Source organism: Bison bison, unplaced genomic scaffold, assembly GCF_000754665.1.
Source record: "Bison bison bison isolate TAMUID 2011002044 unplaced genomic scaffold, Bison_UMD1.0 scf7180017864376, whole genome shotgun sequence".
NCBI lineage: Eukaryota > Metazoa > Chordata > Mammalia > Artiodactyla > Bovidae > Bison > Bison bison.
This window is the reverse complement of record NW_011494948.1, coordinates 9,902,227-9,919,713: the sequence shown is the minus strand read 5'-3', so window position 1 is coordinate 9,919,713 and position 17,487 is coordinate 9,902,227. Positions and strand designations below refer to the sequence as shown.

The window sequence follows — 17,487 nt, the reverse complement described above, 5'->3', positions numbered from 1 at the left end:
GATGCTGGGAAAGATTGAGGGCAGGAGGAGAAGGGGACGACAGAGGATGAGATGGCTGGATGGCATCACCGACTCAATGGACATGGGTTTGGGTGGACTCTGGGAGTTGGTGATGGAGAGGGAGGCCTAGAGTGCTGCTGTTCATGGGATTGCAAAGAGTCAGACACGACTAAGGAACTGAATTGAACTGAACTGAACAATAAAATACCTGATTTAATGTCTGACTGAAAGCCCCTGAATTGAGATGTAAAACCAAACCAACAAAAACAAAACAAACTCAGACTTCAAGTTTTCTCCATTAGCATACCATTAATAACATGCTTTTTAATGTTGTCATATTATAAAAATCTTAATATATAATTTTATATATATAATTATATTTTGTATAATAAAAATGATTTATGTTAAATATATAGTAAATATGCTGCTGCTAAGTCACTTCAGTCATGTCCAACTCTGTGCGAACCCATAGACGGCAGCCCACCAGGCTCCCCCATCCCTGGGATTCTCCAGGCAAGAACACTGGAGTGGGTTGCCATTTCCTTCTCCAATGCATGAAAGTGAAAAGTGAAAGTGAAGTCGTTCAGTTGTGTCCGACCCTCAGCGACCCCACGGACTGCAGCCTACCAGGCTCCTCTGTCCATGGGATTTTCCAGGCAAGAGTACTAGAGTGGGGTGCCATTGCCTTCCCCAATATATTAAATATATTCAATTCTAAATTCAAATGGGATTATAGTATACATACTATTATACAACTTATTTTTCCATTCACAGTATGTTTCTAACATCCTTTCCACATCACATTTCTTCAGTTGCATAGCATTCCATTGTTTAGATGAATTAACTTATCCATTGTATCATTAATGAATTTAACCAGTCCCCTACTGCTAAGATTTATAGGTTATTTGCATTTTTCCTATTAATGACAATACTATAAATCCTTACATGTATACTTGTACATCTTAGAATGCATTCAAGTATATCTACTCAGTAAACTCCTAGAAACAGATTTGATAAGTAAACAGTATGTACAACTATTTTCAGATAATTGTTACCAAATTGCTTTTTAAAGTCCTACTGGTATAAATTACCATGAAAAGCTTAAGTGTTTACTTCCCCATACAAGGTAAGCATCATCAACTTCTTTACTGTCCATTTCTTTAATTTTAAATAAGATTAACCATCCTTTCATATCTTTATCAGTAACTTGTATTTCTTTTTCTGTGAACTGCCTTTTCATGTACCCATTTCTATATTACACTGTACACATTTTCCTTAGTGATTTATTACAGTCCTTTGTAAATTATGAAAATGATTGCTTTGTCACACACATTGCAAACCATTATTGCCAATTTGTCATTTGCCTTTTGACTATATTCTTAGAAACAAAATGTTCCAACTTCTCCAGGTGTTCTCTAAAACTTGTTATTGTCCAGTTTTTAAATTGCAGTCATGTGAATGAGTGTAAAGAGTCATCTCATTGTTGTTTTGATTTGCATATCCCCGACTAATGGTTTTTGAACATTTTTTAACATGCTTACTGACCATTTGTACATCTTCTTTGAAGAAATGTCCATTTAAACCTTTAGCATATTTTTCATTGTTATTTCCCTATTATTCTGAATACACGGTCTTTATCAGTCACTTGATTTGCAAAAATTTTCTAGCACTTTGTGACTGTATTTTCACCTTCTATCTTCTGAAGCACAGAAGTATTTAATTTTGGTGAAGTACAATGCATCTATTTTTCGTCACTTGAGCTTTTGCTGTGGCTCCTAAGAAAGCACTGCCTAAGATTTTTGTAGTTTTAGCTCTTCTATTTAGGGTCCATGAACCATTTAACTTTTGTGCAGGGGTCCAAATTCACTCTTTGGCTTGTGGATACCCCGTTCTTTCACCACCATTTGTTGAAAAATGCGATTCTTTCTCCCACTGAATTAACTTGGTATCCTTTTCAAAAACAATTAAACATAATTATAGGAATTTATTTCTGGATTCTTGATTCTTTTCCATTGATATACATGTCTACATTATACCAATACCACAGTCTTGACTATTATAGCTTTCTTCAGTTCAGTCACTCAGTCATGTTCGACTCTTTGTGACCCCATGGACTGTAGCACCCTAGGCTTCCCTGCCCATCACCAATTCCCAGAGCTTGCTCAAACTCATGTCCATTGAGTCGGTGATGCCATCCAGCCATCTCATCCTCTGTCGTCCCCTTCTCTGCCTGCCCTCAATCTTTCTGAGTGTCAGGGTCTTTTCTAATGAGTTGGCTCTTTGCATCAGGTGGCCAAAGTATTGGAGTTTCAGCTTCAACATCAGTCCTTCCAATGAATATTCAGGATTGATTTCCTTTAGGATTGACTGGTTTGATCTCCTTTCAGTCCAAGGGACTATCAAGAGTCTTCTCCAACACCACACTTCAAAAGCATCAATTCTTTTGTGCTCATCTTTCTTTATAGTTCAACTCTCACATCCATATATGACTACCAGAAAAACCATAGCTTTGACTAGATGGACCTTTGTCGGCAAAGTAATGTCTCTGCATTTTAATATGTTGTCTAGGTTGGTCATAGCTTTTCTTCCAAGGAGCAAGCATCTTTTAATTTCATGGCTGCAGTGATTTTGGAGGCCAAGAAAATAAAGTCTCTCACTGTTTCCATTGTTTCCCCATCTATTGGCCATGAAGTGATGGGATCGGATGCCATGATCTTAGTTTTCTGAATGTTGAGCTTTAAGCCAACTTTTTCACTCTCCTCTTTCACTTTCATCAAGAGGCTCTTTAATTCTTCTTCACTTTCTGCCATAAGGGTGGTGTCATCTGCATATCTGAGGTTATTGATATTTTTCCCGGCAATCTTGATTCCAGCTTGTACTTCATCCAGCCCAGTAGATATTTTATTGAGAATTCTTTTGCTTTTTCTAGGATCCAATGGCTGTTGGCAATTTGATCTCTGTTTCCTCTGCCTTTTCTAAATCCAGATTGAACATCTGGAAGTTCTCAGGTCACATACTGCTGAAGCCTAGCTTGAGAATTAGGAGTATTACTTTGCTAGTGTGTGAGATGAGTGCAACTGTGCAGTGGTTTGAACATTCTTTGGCATTGCCTTTCTTTGGGATTGGAATGAAAATTGACCGTTTTCAGTCCTGTGGCCACTGCTGAGTTTTCCAAATTTGTTGGCATATTGAGTGCAGCATTTTAACAGTACAGCTTTATAGTAAGCTTTACAATTGGGAAATGCTACTTCTTCAACTTTATTCTTCTTTCACAAGATTATTTTGGCTATTCTAGTGTTTTTAAGTAATAAAAATTTATCAGTAATTTGCCCTGGGACTTCTAGATTTTATGTCATATATTTCTTACTCCAAGATTATAAAACACTTAAAATTCCTTTATTTCTACTTTTTGATCTTCCTCTTTTATGACTCTTAATGAATTTAGAATTTGATATAAGAAATAAGGCAGGGAATCAGTTATACTGTTTCCTTTTATGTACAGCCAGTTATTTAAAATCTATCAGATAATCTATCTTTATAAGTTGGTTTGGCATACTGTCACACTGTGATTTATAATAAGGAATATATACTATGAATTTTTGAATCAGGTTGTCACTATATGCTAAAGGCCAGCTGAGAATTTGATAGAGACTGCATTGAATCTATATACTGAGGAATGTTATTATCTTAACAAATAACAATATTAACTCTTATGATCCTTGCAATTTTGCTAAACTTGTTTATTAGTTCTAATAGTTGTATGTGTGAATTCCTTATAATTTTCTAATTATAAAATTACCTGATTTGCAAAGAGTTTACTTCTCTCTTTCAAAAATTAATGACTTTTATTTTTCTTGCCTTATTGCTCTGGCTGGAACCACCAGTAATGTTAGCTAGACATGGTAACAGTATACATCCTTACCTTGTTCCCGATCCTAGAAAGAAAGCAGCCTTTCACCATCAACTTTGATGCTGGTTATAGGTTTTTCACAGGTGCCCTTTCTCATGTTGAGGAAGTTCCTTTCTTGTTATTCTATTTATAATTAGTAGTATTCTAATTTTCTACAGAGATATCTGGCTAATAGTCTCATAATATAGCCAATACAAATTCTATTAAATCTGATAGGTTTATGAGCCAGATTATGATTGAAAAATTTTCCTTTTCATTGCTTTTTATTGAAGCAGAGTTGATTTACAAAATTGTGTTAGTTTCAGGTATACAGCAAAGTGTCCTTTTCTTTTATATCTGACAAATTTTTAACTAATAAATTGTTTTGATTTTATAAATCAAGCCTTCATTCTTCATTCATATAGAGAAAATAGCTGGAACTTTTTAAAAGTGTGGACTGCACTTATATTTAAATTTTGTTCTCAAAGCTGTTAGTTCTCTTAATAGCCTTTTGATAAGCAAGAAATTTCTAGAATAAAAACACAATCTATCAGCTAAATAAAACTGCTAGGTTGAAAACAAAATGCCAAACCAATATAAAAGACCAAGTTTCTAATTTTTGATTAACATGTTTCATTGTGTGACATAAAGAGGAAGTTGAGGTTAAATGTTAAATTGTTGACTGGACAAATTCTGCAATTCTAAACATTCAAACAAGTTTAAAAGACAAAACTAGGATAAAAGAACTCCCTTTTTTTTTTGCCTCGGACATAAGTCACAAGAACTCACTTCTTTTTGCCTTAGAATAATTTACATAAAGAGCTTTATTACTATAGAAATAAAAGTCCCTTACTGCTATGTTGGCTAACCAGATGATATTAAGATGAACATACTGATCAACTCACCATGAATCTAGGACTACTTTAGATGTCATGATGAATCTAAAGCCAGTATAGAAAAGGGACTAAAAATATCAAAATATTCAAAGAAAATGCAGAAAAATTTCTGACTGAAAGACCTTAATGTATTATAAAAGAGTGTTGGGGGCCAGCGTGAGGCACTCCGCCCATGGCAAAGGTCATGAGGAAGGAGGCTCGACATACGCAAAGGCGGGATCGAGCCTCAGGAGTCCCCCTGGAAATCCTCGAGCATCTACCCCCATAACCAGAGCCTGCCTACTTTACTACTTTGTGCTCTCACCTACACCTCTGACTTTACAGGGGGCTGTCCCCCACCACCTCTTTCGGAGAAGGAGTTAACTTAGAGCTCCAGTTAATAATAATTCCTGGGCGTGATAGGAGTGTTTCAACCTACAAACTCCTCTGAAGGTTCTCTAGCCTGCCTGACAGGCTTGTCCGGCCACATGTGATTGCTCACAGCCTCCCAACCGTGAGAGGCACGAGATGCTTAAACCTTCTAAATACAGGTTCCTTAGAAAAGTTAGAAAACCATTAGTATAGTATAGTAGGCTGATTAGAAATTGTATTGGTAAAGGGTTTTTCATTTGTTGAGCCAATGTTTGTTGCTAAGTCTCCACATCCCCTGCCCTTACACACATTAATGAATATATAGAAGAAATAAGTATTAACCTTTGATATTAATCACATTAGACCTTAGGCTAAGTAAATTCTTTCCTTAATTAAAACCCACTACACCCTCACCCTATAGGAATGTAACTTTATCTGGTACCTTCAGAAGGTGGAATCTTTTTTAAGAATAATTACCCCTGGAGAAATAAGTGTCCTGGTTGACTGACCGTTGTCACAAGGAGAGGGTCATAAATTGTCAGCAGGCCCCCCAGCCAGAAGATGATGTAACACCCCTAAGACCTCTGTATACATTTGTATGAAGCACCTGACTTTGATAAAAGTCAGGACTTCTGACCCCACGTGACTTTTGCATAACATCTCAGTGTATAAAAGTAGACCATGGAAAATAAAGAATTGGGATCAGTTTCTCGAAATACTGGTCTCCCCATGTCTCTCTCTCTCTCAAACTCTGGCTGAGTCTCCATCTGGAGCGCGGAACCCACCAAGCTTACTAATTTTGCCTGGGCTTCTAAGATCCGACCAGGGAGGCCTCAGTGTCTCCTCTCCTTTGGGAGAACGCCTGCGGCCTACGTAAGTGGTGCAAACTTCTTGTCTTGAAGTTTTATTGGTCTCCCGCATAAACCAAGCTACTCAGTCTCTTTTCTCCACTGAATTTTCCTACTGAGCTATCCTCATTCTATTACTCTTTATATCTCTAATTAATATCTAATTGAAGCTATCGTATCCTGATCCTCTCCGACGCCGTCCCCGCTTCGAACTCCTTGGATCAGCCGGGGTTGGACCTCGGCAGGAGGAGTCACCAAAAAGAACAATGAGCTGACAAAGCGTTATGTTATATTTTCATCTTGGTACACAATATTTCACACACTGCTAAAGTAAATGAATTTCTGGCTTAATCTAACATGTCATTCTATCATCTTATCTTTCTTTGAGCCTATAAAAACTCATCCCTCACTTCTGCTAATCATGGATGAATGTCATAAATAGACATGTATGTAAATAAAAATTTCTAATATAAACTTGTGAAAAATATTAAAAAGCATATGCATATATTTATATCTATAAATTGGGCAAATGAGTGCTGCTGATCTGCAATAGAAAAGTTGATTCAAACCATAAATAACAATAAAAACAATTAAGGGGTACTAATAATAAGGTTTAAAATTATAGAAAAAACAAATAGGTAAAAGAATAAATATTTAGTCACTAGATTTGTTTAGATTAATGAAATTAGTTTTTTAAAAACAGGTCAAACTTTTATAGCAGTAACACATAACACGTATCATTTTTGAATGGTATTGAATTCAAGTAAGCTTTTAAATTAGTTTAAATATATTTTAAGCCATTACAAAGGAATTCTGAGTAAAAACAGAGGAGTATCATAACCTACAACTGACATCACATACTTCTGCTTCACCTTTTCATCTTATCTTCCACTTAGTTTTACAGAGGCAGTTCATTTGTAAGGATTCCGAGAGAGCCTGCTCAGCTAAACTGAATTTAATATGGTTATCTTTCATCATCATCACCATTTGCAGCTTCTCCTTGATCATAATGACAATAACTAAACTCTCTTACTTCTTCATAAAACAGTTTACTCTTTCTTTCCCTCCCTGCTTGTCTATGCTGCTTCCATGGATGTGAGCATTCTATGATCCCACTGCTTATGCCGTATGATGAAATGTCACCTTCCCTTACACAGCTACACAATTAATTTATGCCACCATCCAATCTGAATATAGGCTTTGACATATAAACATCTCCTCTCTCTCTTCCTCTGTCTCTCTTTCTCTCTCTTTCAGACACACACATACAATACCATTTTATTTCTCCCAAGACTAAAAATGAGGTTTGAATTTTCAAAATTTAAGATTTTTACATTAATAAATATCCAAAAACTTAATGAAAAAGCTTTATGCCTACATCACAAATTTAGAAAGACAGCCATACAATAAACATTTAAACACACATACACATTAGATAAATACAACTTAACAGTATTAAATTTTTAAGGACCACTGAGAGAGATGTTTATATTAGCAAAAACAATGCTCATATATAAATACTATTCTATTGTGGCTGAAAAGCAGGAATCAACAAGTTTTTCATAAAAATTCAGAATAGATTATTTATTAGACCATTAGTTTTGAATGCCTCCTGCAAAATCAGAAACATGTCCTTCCTAAAGCAAACCTAACAGATCATTTGATGCAAAAATACTATCAAGAAACATTAACTTTACCTCAAAGCATAGCAATCAAAGCACTTTCCAAAATCCTATCTAATGCCAGCAACCGTTATTATTATATAATCAGTCAAGCCCCCAAAGTATAGGGGAAAAATATATACTTGACCATTTTCAATCACAAGTTCTTTAGAGAATAAAATATTCTTTGAGCAAAACCTCATGAGAACTAGAATTCCCTTTTCAATATATGGTCTTCTCCTAAAGCTGTAACTAAATATTACTGAGTGGCAGAAAAACAAATCTCAAGAAATGACGGACTCAAAAATATTTCATTGTAGAAAGCACAAAGCAAATCCTAATAATGCCAATTTGGAAATGATAGCTCCCCTGCTCAAGAGAAGCAGATATAAAAACTCACAGTAATGACTAAAATACCCGACTGGATCTCCTGAGCCTCTGGTGGGCTTTAATAAGCATCATCACCAAGCAGCTTAAACTAGAAATTCGGTTTTATTTAGTAGCTGATTAAATCATTATTAAATTCAAAGAATTTAAAATGAATAGTTCAATTTTAATCAAAACTTTTTAAAGTTGAATTCAATAGTGAACAACACATAACATGAAACTACTTTTGTTAAATCCCTAGATGTCCTATGTTGAAATTCTATTAATACTATGACATTAAAAACAATAATAATATACTACTCATTTGTTAATCATATCTTCTAAATTCATAAATTGAATAGGAGAAATTTCACGAACATAAAAGCACAATTAATGTTGGCTGTATTCCTTAAATACCAAGAGAAGACTCAACAAACCCAGTTTGAACTTTTCCAAAATTACATTCTATATTTAATTTTTATCTTTTGTAACAGGGGAGCTATCACTTTGCAACCAGTTTATTGACTCTGTGTGTATCCTGACCTAGATGATCTCGATGGCGTCTTCCAGTTCTGAAAGGCTAAGCGACCTTCGGTTATACAATTGTTATTTTTAAGTCTCAAAACTTCCTGAAGTCTTTGCATATTATAATAACACCTTGGTCTTACTAGTAAACCTATAGAAGAAAATGGCTTTAATTTTCTCTTACAATGCAACAGAGAAAATAAAGACCAAGATTTGAATAATGGCCATGAATGTGACCTAAACTAGAAAACAAGCTGTTAGCTCAAAGGGAGAGAAAAATTAGCTGTAGCTAATTTATACTTCCCATCTATATTCTATAAAAACTGAAACTATTATGTTCGAAAGAAATGTAACTGTGGGAAAGACACACTAGGGTACGCAGGATCATAGGATATCATTAAAACAAAATTTTATTTCCAAAGGCAAAAAGTAAAAGCCTCCTCTTATGTTATTCTCTCTTCAGTCAAAAACAATTATGAACTCAAAACAAAAATAACAGACTTTGAGGACACAAAACCAAAAAATTCCATTTTTATGGTTTAAAATTTTTAATTTGATAGATATCTCTTTAGAGAGAAATTTGTAAGATTACCCTCTCAACTCAAAGGCTGCTGCTGCTGAGTCACTGCTGCTGAGGCTGCTGACTCTGTCCAACCCCATAGACGGCAGCCCACCAGGCTCCCCTGTCCCTGGGATTCTCCAGGCAAGAACACTGGAGTGGGTTGCCATTTCCTTCTCCAATGCATGAAAGTGAAAAGTGAAAGTGAAGTCGCTCAGTCGTAGTCTGACTCCTAGCGACCCATGGACTGCAGCCTACCAGGCTCCTCCGTCCATGGGATTCTCCAGGCAAGAGTACTGGAGTGGGGTGCCATTGCCTTCTCCAAACTCAAAGGCTACTAACCTACTAAAAAATTAAAGGAAATAAAGATATATGTACCCAAAAATATATTTATGAAAAGCAACAGATGAATTTTTTATTAAAAAGAAAATACTGTACTTACTATTTAAAGTAAAAGAATTTTCATTAAGAAGCTTCACTAGTGGCTCAGATGGTAAAGAATCTGCTGCAATGCAGGAGACCCAGGTTCAATCCCTGGGTTAGGAAGTTGGAAAGGGAATGACTACCCACTCCAGTATTCTTGCCTGGAGAAGTCCATGGACAGACTTCTTTATTAAAAAGAAAACACTGCACTTACTATTCAAAGTAATAGTGTTTTCAGTAAATAAATTTTAATTAATTTTTTTAAATTTCATATTATGGTCAAGTAAAGGGACAGAAAGCAACTGTTCTAATAAGAATAAAACAGAACAAGCTAAAAGATAAAGCTAATCATGCATGCTAAGTCGCTTCAGTCGATTCTGAGTCTTTATGACCCCATGGACCATAGCCCACCAGGCACCTCTATCCATGGGATTCACTAGGCAAGAATACTGGAGTGGACTGCCATTCCCTCTTCCCGGCAATCTTCCCTACACAGGGACTGAACCCATGTCTCCTGCATTGGCAGGTTGGTGCTTTACCACTAGCACCACCTGGGAAACAAAACAAAAGCAATGGAAGAAAATAAGACATAAAGCTAAGGCTTTAAGAGAGGTGAAGAAACAGAGAGAGGAACATATGAATAGTTAGGCTGAACCATATGAACTGTCAATCACTTAAGCTGCACTTGAATTTGTTTCTGAACATCCCACTGGCTCTTCTACTAGTCAGAACAACAGTGTTTTACAGGTTGAGTGTCAAGGGTTCAAACAAGCAAACAGAGGTTGTGAATGAGCTGCAACTCACCTTTTTTTCAGACCATCCACCAAACTGCAAAAGTTAAAAAAGAAATACCTGTTGGCACCGAGTAAATTATTTGTAATCACAAAGCATCCTGAGCTCAGTGGTGAATTCAGCCAGCCTTCTTTTATTTTCTACCTTGTCACTGGAGTGCTAGAAGACCAGAGTCGGGAGGATGCACGCCAACTTATACTGGTGACTAGGTCTTCACCACTGCATTCTCAGTTACCACTCTCTTTCCAAACTATTTGATTACAGCATCTAATAAGTAAGCACAGCAAGACTAAGACTCAGCTCAATGACTCTAACAAGTTTTTCTCCGCCATGATTCACCTTCCAGAACCAGGAGTGAAGAGGTGGGGTGCCCATGGAATTGAGGGCAGCACATCACAGTGAAGAGGCACTATAGTATGCCACACAGTGAACAACAGCAACAAGCCAAAAACAAACCAAGCTGGGTTCTACTAGACATATGATTCTGCAACATTTTTCTTTCTACTCAATAATATAGCAAACTTTGGGAGATGGTGAGTGACAGGGAGACTGGTGTGCTGCGGTCCATGGGGTCACAAGGAGTTGGACACAACTTGGCAAATGAACAGCAACAACTGCTACACAGAGAACTCTAAACTTCCTAAAACCCCACATCGAGAGTACTCAAACTACAAATTCAACCAGGGTAAAAGCAATGATAACAATTCCTTAATCAGAACAAACTGGATATCCTGAGTTAAACGGAAACAGAGTTCAAAAGTTAAGGAAAAAGAAGTGTTTCAGTCAATGTGGGTCAAAAATATGAACAACTAGAATGGAAGCAAGGAGATATGAAAATAAATAGCAAGAAGATATGAAAAACAGGAAGCCAAGAGTCCTCTAATATGACTGAAGCAAGACAGATAGAGGATCACCTGCCTGTATATAACATTGGTTCATTTAAAGAGTTTAAATGTTATCCCATCATTACTTTTCTATCTCATCATTCATCATTACCTTTGTAACCAGGCAGCACTGATTTGGCCACCACTTCCTAGTATAACCCTGAGTTTTTATCTTGCTGGACAAGGAAAAAATATTCATTTTCCTCAGAAACTAACATCACTAAGAGCTGTGGAATATAATTGAAAGTGAAGTAACCAAGTCTCTGGGAAAAGTATATATGTGGGGAGCAAGACAAAGAGCAAACAGGGTACTACTATAAACGTTATGGCCTCCTTCCTGAGGTTCCCAACAAACAGTAGAGTAGGAGTACACTGCATTAACCAAATAAACAAAGCCATCCAACAAATGTTTACTAAGGCAAGTACTACTGTGGAAACTTGGCATGTAAAACAAAGTTAACCTCAATGCACTCGCGATTTCTAGGCAGAGGTAATACACAGCAGATTCTGGTGTTATGATAGAGATACTAAACTATTAAAGAAATACAAACTTGGGAGGGGCAGAACTCTGACTTTAGGTGGATGAAAAGAAGAAAAGATGGAACCACAGCAAGCTTCACAGACTGCACGACATCAGAGGCGTCTTGCATCACCATCACAGGAGATTTACGAATATTAAAAGAAAAGAGAACGAGCGTCTCAGACCTGTGGGTCAAAAAATGTGAACAGCCTGAGCAAAAGTAAAATGACATGAAGACACAGCATGTGTTTAGGAAGCCAAGAGTACTTTAATGTGGCTGAAGCAAGATAAGGAGAGGACAACAGCAATAGAAGAAGCTGGAAAAGTTAACATAGAGCCACAGACAAAAGTGCCTTAGATTACACAGCAAGAAGCTGGGGCTGCTCTGAAAGCAACAGGGAGATATTGATGGCTTTTTAATAAATGGAAGGTGACAAGAACAGATCAATACTTGAAAAAGATAAATTTGGTGATGGTGTGAAGGCTCTATTATTGGGGAATGGAGACAGAGTGATCAGGTTCAACGTGATTACAAAAGGGAGTCTTTGAAATCATTAGATCTACTGATTTTAAACCCTAACCCTGCTTCCATGTAGGTAATACTGTCTTATATACTTTAAAAAAGAAAGAAAAAACCCTGAATAAATTTTAAAACATTCTATAATTCAGACATTCTATTAATTTATTTCATTTTCCCAATTATTTCAAAGAAGAGATGTTTTATTATGAATAGCTTTGTGGTAAATAGCATCTCCAGTTTTAAATTTTTATATCAATGTCACTAAAACTACTTTCATACAATTATCTCATGGCATGTAGTGAGAAAAAATCCTACTAAACATCAAATTTGAACCAATAAAGTAATTGCCATAGGGTTTTCTTTTTTATCTTACCATTACAAGTTCTTCCTGTAATTCACTGCAACTTTTCTCATTATACTGGAGTCTCTTTGAAAGGTCTAGAATTACTTTCTTCTGTTCCTCAATTTCTTCATTGAGTTTCTTGTTTTTGGAGAAATACTCTCTTTCTAATCTGAAAGGTTAAAGTGTCAGAGCAGGTTTTTCAAATATGTTTTATCAGGTCTTATTATACAACTTTAACACAAAGGGCAGATGTACTATATATCATGGTTTCATGACCAAAGGTTTTAAAGACCACTTCTCACTTTTGCAAATAAAAAGAATTATACATTCTTAAATGAAGGACTCTAACATAATAATACCCCCATTTTGATAACAGATATTTGTACTATACCCAAGGCTATAAGTAAAATGGATTTGGTTAGTGTTGATTCACCATTATTTATGATTAACAAACCCCACCCACCACAGTTGAATTAGCTCAGAGACTGCCTCAAAACAGAAAGCAGTCCTATCAAACCACTTTCAAATTAAAGTATAACTTGGGAAATGACACAAATGTTTTATTTCTGAGTGTTCATGCAAGTAGAACTGGTACAGTAACATGAAAAGTCCAAAAGCAAGGATAATTTTTAATAATCATTTATGTTCACTGTGAAAACATAAATTTCTTTTCAAAGGATTTGCCTGCCTATTTACATTTTGCTCAAGGTAGCATTAAATTGAATTTACATTCTTTTGGGACATAAAATGACAAGCAGTTTGGGAGTATTTTAGTTCAAAATTTGCTGTGTTTCAAATTAAAGAGTTGCCACTATTTTTAATCTGGCATCTTCCTGATAAATGCAGTAGATCAGTTTCCTATAACTTTTAAGCTGTAATATTGGAGGCAAGGTGACTCAGTATAACCAAATCCATGCTGTGCTCAGGCTATAATCAAATGAAGAGCTCATTTTTGAATGGCACATGATCTTACTCTGATCAGTCAACATTTCTTGCTCTAGGGTGGAACAGAGACAAGTCTAGTGCAAACCCTTTGGTACTTTCTTCCTTGAATCAAGAATACTCCAACACTGGGGATTCCCTGTGACTCAGTGGGATATAATCCACCTGCCAATGCAGGAGACTCAGGTTCAATCTCTGGTGCAGGGAGAGTCCACGTGCTGAAGAGCAACAAAGCCCGTGTACCACAACTATCCAGCCTGCGCTCTAGAGCCCGGGAACCGCAGCTACTGAGCCCCCAGGCCCTAGATCCTGTGCTCTGCAACAAGAGAAGCCACTGTAAGGAGAAGCCCAGGCACCGCAACTAGAGTTGCCCCACTCACCGCAACTAGAGAAATAAAGCTTTTTTCTTAAAAAAAAAAAAAAAAGAATATTCCATGGTAGGGAGGGTAGAATTTAAACACTTATAGACAGATTAGAGGAGACATTTATATCAACTTCTCAGAAAGCAGAACTAAACAACAAAAAATGGATCAAAGTAGAGAAAAGATATGAACATCGATCCAGGAATCCCAACATATAAATGACATAAGTTCCAGAAACAAAAGGTAAAGAAAATGGAAAGGGAAAAATCAGCAAAGTAATAATGCAAGAGAATTTCCCAAAAATGAATTATTTATAACTCTAAAACTGAAAGAGCTCAGTGACTGCCCAGCACTAATGGAAAATAGTCCACGTCAGGCCCATCATCGTGATGTTTAAGAACACCATGAACAAAGAGAAGATTCCACACTGTGTCCATAGAGCACAGAAATACACATTATTAGTATTATTTTATCATGTGTTATAATGTAACATCACTAAACCATTTCAAGACAGGCACCTATGTTTCCAGACTTGGTGGCCACTCTGTCCAAGTTTCCAGAGAAAAGCAAGGGCCACAAACAAACAATAGGTGATCAAATAACTTCGGACTTCTTGATAGAAGAATTGAATAAACAGCCAACAAAACTATGACAAAGGGTAAAGATCAACTACATTTTGACATTTTCAGAATGCAAGTTTTAAAAGTTTTCCTGTGATGTGTAATTCCTCAAGAAACTACAAGAGAGTAAATCAGACAAGGAAGATGGGCATGAGATTAGTAAAGAAGAGATCCATTATCAAAGAGAAGTAAAGGGAATGCTTCGGATGATGGTGAAGAGGAATCCTAAGGATGACTGTGACACAAAGCCTGCAAAACAATTTGTCCAGAAAGAAGGCAGTGGAAAGAAGACTCCAACAGTGATACATCTTAGAAGAAACTTACAATGACAGAATTTCTGAGGTGCAGAAAAATAATGAGAGATTTTCAGCTCTGTTAGAGAGTTTAAGAATAATTTATTGATTGGTGCATACAAACTAATCCAACATAAAACGAGATATTAACTATTCATGCATTTGATCATTCAGCAACTCTTTACTTTGCAGCTCTTGTGTGCCAAGCACTAGTTTGGAGTTCAGGGAAAGCAGTGAACAAAACAAAGCTCCTGTCTACATAGGAAGACAGACAATAAACAACAAAAAATATAAGAAAACGTTGTACAAAGGAAAAATAAATATGAGGGGTCAGAAAATAGTAGAAAAAATATCCTAAAATACAACCCTACTGAAAGGATGGGAGGACGGAAGAAATAAGCCTGTGCTAGGTGGTCAAGGTGCACAACAGATAAATAAGTAGAGGCCACCAGGTAACATCTAGAAAGAGAAGCTGAAAACATGGCACAATATGCATGTTATTCAGCAATACAAAGTTAAACGCCAGAAACAGCTTGTAAGAATTGAAAGCAGTTGCTTCAAAGGAGAAGAAACCAGTCACAGAGAGCAACGGGGTAACAAGACATGGCTTTTCATGAGCTTAACAGTACTATTTCACTTTTTAGATTATGTACAAGTGTTAATTGGCAGGGGGAGTATGATGAAAATTCAAGGAAGCCCCAGTCTCTTTGAATCCAATAGAGAAGAGTCAGGACTTGACAGATGGAGGATTTTGTCAAGAAAGGAAAGGTAAAAGGAAACTTGTAGTTAAGATGCCTTCTTTCAAAAAAAAAATGCCTTCTTTGCTACTGGATTACCATTCTTTTCCTTCAGAGCTCAGATAAGAATTTGACAACTGTGCAGCTGTTTTAACAAACAGCCATCTTCAGGCCATTTTTCAGCAAGAATATGAACAATAATATTAGCACATGGGTTATAATACTTTTGTTCTTTTTACACTTTTGGTTGATATATTTAGAAAAATGAAGTCCCTAAATATTGAATGGAATAAATTAAATAAATTTAGATTAAGTCTGATGGGTATCATATCTTTGACTAGTGTTATTTTAAACTGAATTTAAAGTTAAACTAGATTTAAGAATTATGAGGATCTTTTCCCTACCGTTGCCCAACAATCAGTTACTACAGTTAATGATAATCTGATATTTGAAAGAGCTAAAATAAAAAGATTATTGAAAGATTTTCATTTTACACTGCAAGTTTTCAATGGAAAAAAATTTACAACTAAGAAAATTTATTAGAGAAATATAGAGTATATATATTCTACCTAAATTATACATTATATATTTGCTAATATAGCCTGTTATTGTTCAAATTCCTAGCTGAGTTCTTTGAAAGGTATCTTTAATACATAACAATTTTATTTGTTATATTATTACATGTAATATTCAATACATAATAGTATGCTAAAATATATACACATATTCCAGCTAATACATATGTGTGTGTGTGTGCTTGCTCAGTCGCTTCAGTTGTGTCTGACTCTTTGCAATCCCATGGACTGTATAACCTGCCAGGCTCCTCTGTCCATGAGATTCTCCAGGCAAGAGTACTTACAGTGGGTTGCCATGGCCTCCTCCAGGGATACATATGTATATTCTACCTATATACATATAAATATATATCCCATCCAAAATAGTTTCACATAGGAATATTCACTGTTATGAAACTGTTGACCAAAATTAAAACTCTGAATAACACACAGTTTTTCTTCCTGCCTTTTAATAAGATTCCCACCTAGACCTACCTGGGAGGAAAGAGAAGTATAAAAACCTTAGCCACCTGCAAGGGTCAGACAGCATTTCCTCTGAAACCTCTTATCAATTGCTAAATCAGTTCTACCCAACAGGTAAAACAATCTCCTACTCCAGCACTCACTGCTCTCAAAATTGTACATTAAAGGTATTATTTGTAAAGATATTATTGTAAAGGTATTATTTACCCTAAAGACCTAAAATATCAATTCTCACTTTGAAATACATTATCCAAAACTTAGAACTACTTTGAAAAATTAATTCTTGAGAATTTGTGACTCTAAAAGATTTTAAAGAAGATTCCTGAAAAAGAATCAAGAATACAAGTAGTCATATATGGATGTGACTATATGTTGGACCATAAAGCAAGCTGAGTGCCGAAGAATTGACGTTTTGAACTGTAGTGTTGGAGAAGACTCTTGAGAGTCCCTCGGACTGCAAGGAGATCCAACCAGTCCGTTCTAAAGGAAACCAATCCTGAACATTCATTGGAAGGACTGATGCTGAAGCTGAAACTCCAATACTTTGGCCACCTGATGCGAAGAACTGACCCACTGGAAAAGACCCTGATGCTGAGAAAGATTGAAGGCAGAAGGAAAAGGGGATGACAGAGGATGAGATAGTCGGATGGCATCACCAACTCGATGCACATGAGTTTGAGTAAGCTCCGGGAGCTGGTGATGGACAGGGAAGCCTGCTGTGCTGCAGTCCATGGGGTTGCAAAGAGTCAGACACAACTGAGCGACTGAACTGAACTGAACAAGTAGAAAATCAAATAACTTACCTACTCATCCTTCATGTCATCTCATTCTTTCTCAAACCACAGATAAATGGAAAAGAGGTGGCTGTAATATCATGTACAATGAAACAGAAGACAGGATGGAGGAAGAGAAGTCATAG

At 36.3% G+C, this 17,487-nt stretch overlaps 1 protein-coding gene across 9 annotated transcripts in view; it reads right to left on the bottom strand.

Annotated features, from left to right (window-relative positions):
• The window catches only part of CCDC171 (coiled-coil domain containing 171), a 344,777-nt gene that overhangs the window by 246,781 nt on the left and 80,509 nt on the right, over positions 1–17,487 (bottom strand). For 8 of the 9 annotated variants that reach the window (XM_010857037.1, XM_010857035.1, XM_010857032.1 and 5 more), the window contains 2 exons: positions 12,608–12,746; positions 10,323–10,346 (listed from right to left, as the gene is read on the bottom strand). In XM_010857037.1, the coding sequence (XP_010855339.1) occupies positions 10,323–10,346; positions 12,608–12,746 (163 nt within the window). The remainder of the gene's footprint in view (positions 1–10,322; positions 10,347–12,607; positions 12,747–17,487) is intronic. The other variant, XM_010857038.1, reaches the window with a different exon arrangement.